The 7,305-nt window shown below is 48.7% G+C and overlaps 1 protein-coding gene across 1 annotated transcript in view; it reads right to left on the bottom strand.

The window, feature by feature from the left end:
* LOC149366466 (uncharacterized) overlaps window positions 1-4,292 on the bottom strand; it is an 11,904-nt gene extending 7,612 nt beyond the window's left edge. The window contains exons 1-3 of the mRNA XM_089559692.1: window positions 4,065-4,292; window positions 2,049-2,127; window positions 161-246 (exon numbers count right to left, since the gene is read on the bottom strand). Of these exons, the coding sequence (XP_089415818.1) occupies window positions 161-246; window positions 2,049-2,127; window positions 4,065-4,292 (393 nt within the window). The remainder of the gene's footprint in view (window positions 1-160; window positions 247-2,048; window positions 2,128-4,064) is intronic.
* Window positions 4,293-7,305: the final 3,013 nt, after the last annotated feature.

The following is a 7,305-nucleotide window of genomic DNA, read 5'->3' as shown; positions in this document are numbered from 1 at the left end:
CCAGAATTAAATAATCCCAGTTAAGCTTCGGGCACAGCTACTACCGGTACATTGCAGGCTATGCATCAAACACAGCGGTTCTGATCAAGGGGTGTCTGATGTTCACGGGAAAACGGAAGACGAACTCGGTGTAGTTGCAGTGGGAATGCGAAGTACTTACGTAGTAAAGGCTAAATATTAGAATGACGTCACTCAGTGCATTCGTGGAGTGGGCTATGTCCAGGATTACCCTCATGGCCCAGTGATCTAAAAAAACAAAGAAGAGAAAGTTCTTTTGAGAAGAGTCACATACTTTTCGGAAGTGAAAATGAAGGGGGGAGGGGGGTGCCTATAGGTGCGTAACTAGAGGCACAGGGTGGGAAACTAACGCTTGGCCCATGTCCTTGGCTGTGCTTGACAGTAATAGCTGCTCCACCTTTGTTTATTTGGCATTTTAGTGTGTGTAATTAATTATTTAATTGTCCGTTCTAGGACACTCTAATTCCTCAAATTGACTGCATCTTGTTAGACAATAATTGCGTGGCATAGACGAAATCTTTTTTTATTTACTCCTAGCGTCTCAATATAACTTCTGCTAAATTCTGGTGTGCACGCCGGACTGGTCCGATTCCTCCCAGTCTGCACACCTAACTGGTCCGATACACTGCCATGAACCTTCTTGATTTGTGTGACTTACGACCTCTGTGACGACAGGACACGCCCGAATCCTTTTACACTGTGCTGTTGAAACTCCATACGGCCTTGAGAATTTTTGGATATGGCCGGCCCTCTGCAGAGTAACTTGAGCAAGAAGGCTGCACAAGGCTTCGATATACAAGGATCCCTACGTGGAATTTGCACTGTGGGGTAAATAACTATTAATTGAATTTTTTTCTCATGCTGTTTCGGTTTGTGCTTCAGCAGCCGATGGGTGGCTATACGAAAACTTTGGAATTCTATTCCTGTGAGGGATAAAAACCGCCATAAAATTGCTGCGTTTTATTTCACTCCTAATCTTAAGTGAGCCCGCGGCAAGATCCGAAATAACAAATTACCAAGCTAAAAATATATTTCATTGTTATGACTCCAGTGAACTGAAATTAAAATGTACTTCATAGCCACCAATACGCTGTTGAAATCGAAACCGAAGCTGTATGAGAAAAGGAATGTAATTACAAAGTATTTACCAGAGGAAAACAAAATCTATGGCAATTTAGGTTAATAATGTCTTGTGCACAATTAGATGACAGAGCACACATCAAAAATGGCTTCTCTGAAAACATCTAGCACAAGAAGCGGGACGCCAGAAAGAGCTACAGCTCGTGGTGTATCCTTCTGTTTCTGTCATGTCGTTTCTTGCAATGGCTGTTTTCATATAATAACCAACAGGCCCAGATTCACGCCTTAATGAATGACTCCTCTCTTTGAGCAGAAACAAATTAAGTCACAAAAACACCTTATGTGACGTATGTAAGGCAACCCACTGTAGGACAATTCTCTGGGAATAAGAACACAAATTGCTTCGCTATATCTCCGCCGGTGGGCATGTATTGGCAGTCACGCATTGATGCGGTGAAAAACCATTCAACGAAACTACATTCATCCATTGATGTCAAACTTCACCCGGTAGTGAGAACCCACAAGGTGATGTAGCGCTTCAAATCGGTTCTGCCGCTGCGGTTGTTCAGTGGTTATGGTGTTCGGCTGCTGACCTGAAAGACGCGGGTTCGATTCTGGCGGCGGCAGTCGAATTTCGATGGAGGCGAAATTCTATCGGCCCGTGTACTGTGCGGTGTCAGTGCACGTTCAAAGAACCCCAGATGGTGGAAATTTCCGGAGCCTTTCACCACGGCGTCCCTCATAGCATGAGTCGCTTTGTGACGTTAAACACCCATAAACTCCGAACTAAACTGAAATCTGTTCTGTTCATAGTTCGTGGCACTAAAAGGATGCAACTGCGGACTATATGCGCCAACAGCAAAAATCTCGCAGTCTATGCAGCCTTTTTGTTGTTGTTGTTCTTGGACATTGGCGACACGCATCTGTCTGCACTGGGTTCTCTCACTTACGTGACGGTGCTGGAAAGCCTAGGAGCCTCGAAAGCCACGAGTCCGACGACCTTGCAAGCACTGAGGCGCAGTTCCACCCCTGCAAGGAGAGTCAGTGGATTTTGCGTGCGTCGTCCACAACCAGTGCAAAGACGCAGAGAAATGGCACTGACAAGCCGGCAAAAACATTCTCGACACTTGACAAGGTATACGGGAGTAATTACTCATTGGCATACACCCAAGCAGCGCCATACGGCTACAAAGAAAAGCCGAAGCAGGACGAATTTTTCTTTAACTAAGAAGTTTCTTACAATGCTGCATTGCTTTGCTTTTTATCCGTATGTCTGCACTTGGATAGATGCCAAAGAGTAACTGCTCTCTTATTGGAAATCTACTCTGCCTTTGGGGATTTCCCTAAATGTCTGACTAACAAGGTATAACCTGCATGTTACGCCCTACATAACTAAATAGTGTTACCGTTGTTGCGATGGCTTAGCTACTCGTTTCTATGGCAGCAGTCTCAGAGCTTTCCGCCATTAGGAGAACTATACAAACGCCAAACGAGTTGGTGAGGGAACAAACGCGGGTTAATGACATCGTAGTAGAAGTCAAGAGGAAGAAATGGGCTTGGGCAGGACATGTAATGCGAAGGCAAGATAGCCAATATGGTCCTTAAGGGTAATGAAGTGGATTCCAAGAGAAGGAAAACGTAGCAGGGGGCGGCAGAATGTTAGGTGAACGGATGAGATCAAGAAGTTCGGGGGGGTATACGGTGGCCGCAGCTCGCAAAGGATGGCGTTAATTGGAGAGACATGGGAGAGGCCTTTGCCCTACAGCGTGCAATGTCAGGCTGATGACGATGATTATGATGATGATAAAAGCCAACTAGTCCTTAGTGTAATCTTACAGCCGTGTCAGCGTCACTGCCTTTAAGACTCTCGCAGTGCAATGTGGTGGCGTATATTAAGGTATATTAATTTGAAGTACCCGACAATTATTTGATGCAAATATGTAGTTCTTTTATTTGCGCTCAGTTATTTTTCTCGCTCTGGCATGTCGCTCTGGGAGTCCTCATGACCCTCCTGGCGCAGTGGTGCAGCGGTTAAGCAACGCGCCACTGCCCTGCGATGGCAGCTGCTGCGACCGGTCGGGCTTGCGCTACACGGGTTGCTCTTTTCGGCAGACCCATCATTAATTGGCACCTGCCACGGTGGGCAGTTTACTCATTATACGGTGGGCAGGTTCTGATGACGCCCCAAGATCACGTGACCAAGGTGGCTCATCTGCCTCCTAGGTTGCTCTCTGGGGACCACCTGCCAGAGCCGTGCACGTGATTTTGTAGCGAAAGCTACACTAGCCACGAACTTGCGATTTCGCTGTGGCGGTGCTCCGAGGAGGCACAGAGACCGACCTTGAGCCGTTCCCTAGCAACTATAGTGTACTATTATAGTTCACTATACTAGCAACCGCCGAAACTGGCGAACGCCGCGCGCTCGCCGCGCCATCTGGCATGACGTCACACCACGCGCCTCGCCGCCGCCGCCGTTTGGTATGACGTCACACCACTTGCCTCGTCGTTGCGCTGCCATAGCCGAGCTAAACCCCTGCCAATTTTTCCGGATTTTCTAGTGAACGGGGCCTTTAACGCTATCGACTTAATAGAGGAATCTGGCATGCAGGAAACGTACTAGAGGAAACGTATGCAAGTTTACTTACGCCTTTTGCGCACACGCAGTCATCATACCCAGCTCCGTCCCTCCACTGCGCATGCGCTGCTCCCTTACGTAAAACCGGCACACGTCTCCGGTATGCTAAACCTTTCTATAATACCGTTCAGCCTGGACTGCAGGAGATGTGTACCGCCCGCTATATATCCGGCCCGCTCTATCTCCGGCCCGCTTGTAAACTGTAAAGCGGTAAACGAGAGAAAGCAAAACTTTTCGCTTCAAATATCTAGGGTGCCATTGGTAGCGGAGGAAGCTACTCATGGCGCTATCGCAGCAGGAAAGAAGCAAGCACTGCAAATTCGGCACTCACGAAGCAGGCTGTGGTCACCAGGGCAACCTTGAGGTGCTCGCGGAAGTGCTCCAGCATCTCACGGCGCGCCTCGTCCGAAGGCCGTCTGATGCGGTCGCCTGAACGCCGGCGGTGCCTCCGGGCGACGTCAGTCACAGTCGAGGTCGACTGGTCCGGTCCGGGCATGTGTTGCTGCTGGCCGGGCTGCAGACTGCCCAGCTGGTCTCGGTGGCGACCGGATTTCCACATGATTGAGACGCAGAATTCAAGGTTTTTCGGGGTGTAATCTGCAGGTCGTGTACCCTCTGCTGCCGTTCTTCTTCCTCTTCTTCTTATGCTCCGCACGAGGTCCCCGTGGACTAGGATTCTTTTTCTCTTTCGTCGCGTTATTGAAATGGCTTTAATAAAACAACAGTTTTAAGGAACGTAGCACAATATTCTTCCTGTTGTTTGTATTGATGGCCATATTTTCGTTAGTAAGCATGACCGTACATGTCTCCTTCATGAAAGTTGCCTGTGTGCATTTTTTTTCAGGCATAACTAGCCACCGGTATTGGTAGCGGTGATAAAAGCTTTATTCTGCAAGATAATTCAAGCCACGCAGGCCCCATTTGGTCTCCGCACTACCCCATTCACGGTCTAAATGTTCATGTGGTGTCAGTCCGTGACGTATGCCGCCCGACTGACGGCGATCTTCTGCCAGCCCAGGGGCGCAGGCCGCAATGAAGTCTCCCTCTCCTTTTAAGTTCAGAGACGTACCGCCACTACCACCGGCAACGAGTATGTGGTATCCGCGCATTACACAACGATGACTGCGGTGCGCTCCAGGTGACGTTGGCGCGAACACATGAAGGGCAAGTGTGGGGAAGTAGTAAAGAGGGAGACAGTGTTGGTGCGCCAATTAACCTCAAAGCCATGTCGTATTGAAGGGGTAATTCAGCGTCATCGTGGACCCCGTAGAAGGAAGAGTAAGTCTGTCGTCCCATCCGCCTCATTCGCGCGATGATACAAAACCTTAACGGGACACTTAAGCACCACCTTAAGGACATTACAAGATATCTTTAAGACGTCCCTTCAGCGCCTATACTCTTCTTTGTGTACCACTTCGCAGATGCGGACAATGTTTTTTCTTTCGCCGCCTAATAACGCTTCAATCTACCCTCAAGAGTACAGTGCGGTAGATTTGAGCTCCCTCTCGCGCAAGTACTCTTCCTCTCTCGCCTAGGTTCTGCCCACATGTACAGTCTGCGTCAACGTTAAGTAGAGCGCTGGAGAGGTGCAGGTCACTGCGCAAAAGTCCACACCTCATCGTCGTTTCCATCTTTTACAGCGTATAGTTGTGCGGAAGTAGAGGCACATAGACCTGCAAGCAAGATGTGCATGAGCACTTTCCTGGAGACAATGGGCTGCTTTCTAATTGCACGTGATATTTCATGCTGCACACTACTTGAGAGCTCTACGCAAGTGTGATGCAGACTGTTCATATATGCACAATTGGTCATTTCTGCTTTACGTTCATAGATAGCTTGGAGTGTTCGAACCACTTGGCCAAATGGTGCAGCGATAAAGCGATGCTCCACTCCCATCGATTTGGTTGTTTCAAAATACGGCCACCAGTGAGGCTTGTGAGACAGGTTGCTCTTCCCGAGCAACCTTCCGGGACCAATCATCCCTTTGGCTGTCACCTCCCACGGTGAGCAGGATGTGATGTCTGCACAAGGTCACGAGGCCTAGGTGACAGGTGGGCCATTTATTTTTATGCGAAGCATACTAAAATAGCCCAACCCAGCTCCTCGAGCGCGGCGGTGTCGTTACCATTGACCTTTCGTGACCTCCATGTCATACCACGTGATGCGTGACGTCACAGCAGATGAAAAACGGGGGCCCAACTCGCGCCGTCGCGCGAGGCGTCGCGACCAATGTGTTTCCTGCTTCTGCCGCTAGGTGCGCTGTAGTGAACACGTGATGCTGGAGCGGCGGTATACAAGGGGGTGCGCCTGCCTCTGCTAGGCGTACACGGGATAGAGATGCCTCCTGGAGACAGGGCTGCTCGTTGGAATGAGAAGCAAAAGTTGCGGCGTGCTACAGAGACTGATGAAGAGCGTGAAGAACGTCTAGCCAAGCGGCGTGCTCGATATGCAACTCAGCGACAATATGCTTCGCATCTGACTAGGCTTAACCTAATCTAAGCCTCAGCCATTTTTTCTTCACCCACCGACGACGCCGGTGTTCTCGCTGAACGGTCCATTTAACGCTATATCGTTAACGGACAGATTGGGCCCTGCTGGAGGAGATCTCGGAGCTAACCCTGACCTCTGCAACTGCAAACTGTGCCCTGGGTTCACTACAGCCACCACCAAGCATGTCGCAGAGTTGACGACAACTGCGTCCTCCAGTATAGCGGTCCGCCAGACCAGAATTGAGCTTCCTCTGAGGGTGGAAGAACTGCAGTATCCGCACAGGCATCACCAACAGATACCATAAAAAGGCATCTTGGTTCGATCATCATTTTCATCACGTTAGCAATGACACAAAATGTTTGCACCATAAAACAGTCAAGACCGACCTCCTGATCGTGTAGTCGGAGACACGAACGGAATAGATTATGTTGCTTCCCACGTAGTCCTCATGGCTCTGGTTTCTTTCTTATCTTTCGGTGCGTGAATAAGATGGCTGGACCGAAACTGAGCAGCTGTTTGAAACAAAATTAACGCGGGCAACTGAAGAACATACGTGCGAGTAACACGGAAACTTCTATTCAAATTTCATTTAATTTCTATTGCAATTTTATGCCAATTCACTCCTAATTATTTCTATTCCTTTGTAGCTGGTGCTGACTATTACAGGACATTTCATGTCTTCCCGCTTTTGATGACGTCGCACCGTTTCAACCATTAGTGAGTTTTGTAATGCCGCCACGTTATAGACGACGCCAGTTTTTAGTATTGATGAGCCACTTAATGCCTCCGCATCAAAAAATTTGTGCACTTTAACGTATCAAAGTGGCACATGGGATTTGGCGTTCTTTCACGTGTGCTAAGGTTGCACAGCACATGAATGTCTTCTTTGTTTCGCCTTCATCAAAACACTGCCTCCGTGTTTGGAATTGAACCTGTGTCTTGCAATCTCAACCCCAGCCCAGTAAGCTCTGCAACAGGGCAGCTTTCTTTTTTGAGTAAATAGTGTGTTGAAGATTCAGTGAAAATATCCCAAGCCTATTTCCTTCTCCAGATGAGAACGAGTAACACTGACAGCTACAACT

The sequence above is a fragment of the Amblyomma mixtum genome, chromosome 1, assembly GCF_055824585.1.
Source record: "Amblyomma mixtum isolate Tamu chromosome 1, ASM5582458v1, whole genome shotgun sequence".
Taxonomy (NCBI): Eukaryota; Metazoa; Arthropoda; class Arachnida; order Ixodida; family Ixodidae; genus Amblyomma; species Amblyomma mixtum.
The sequence above is the reverse complement of the archived record's forward strand: the minus strand, read 5'-3'. Positions and strand labels throughout refer to the sequence as shown.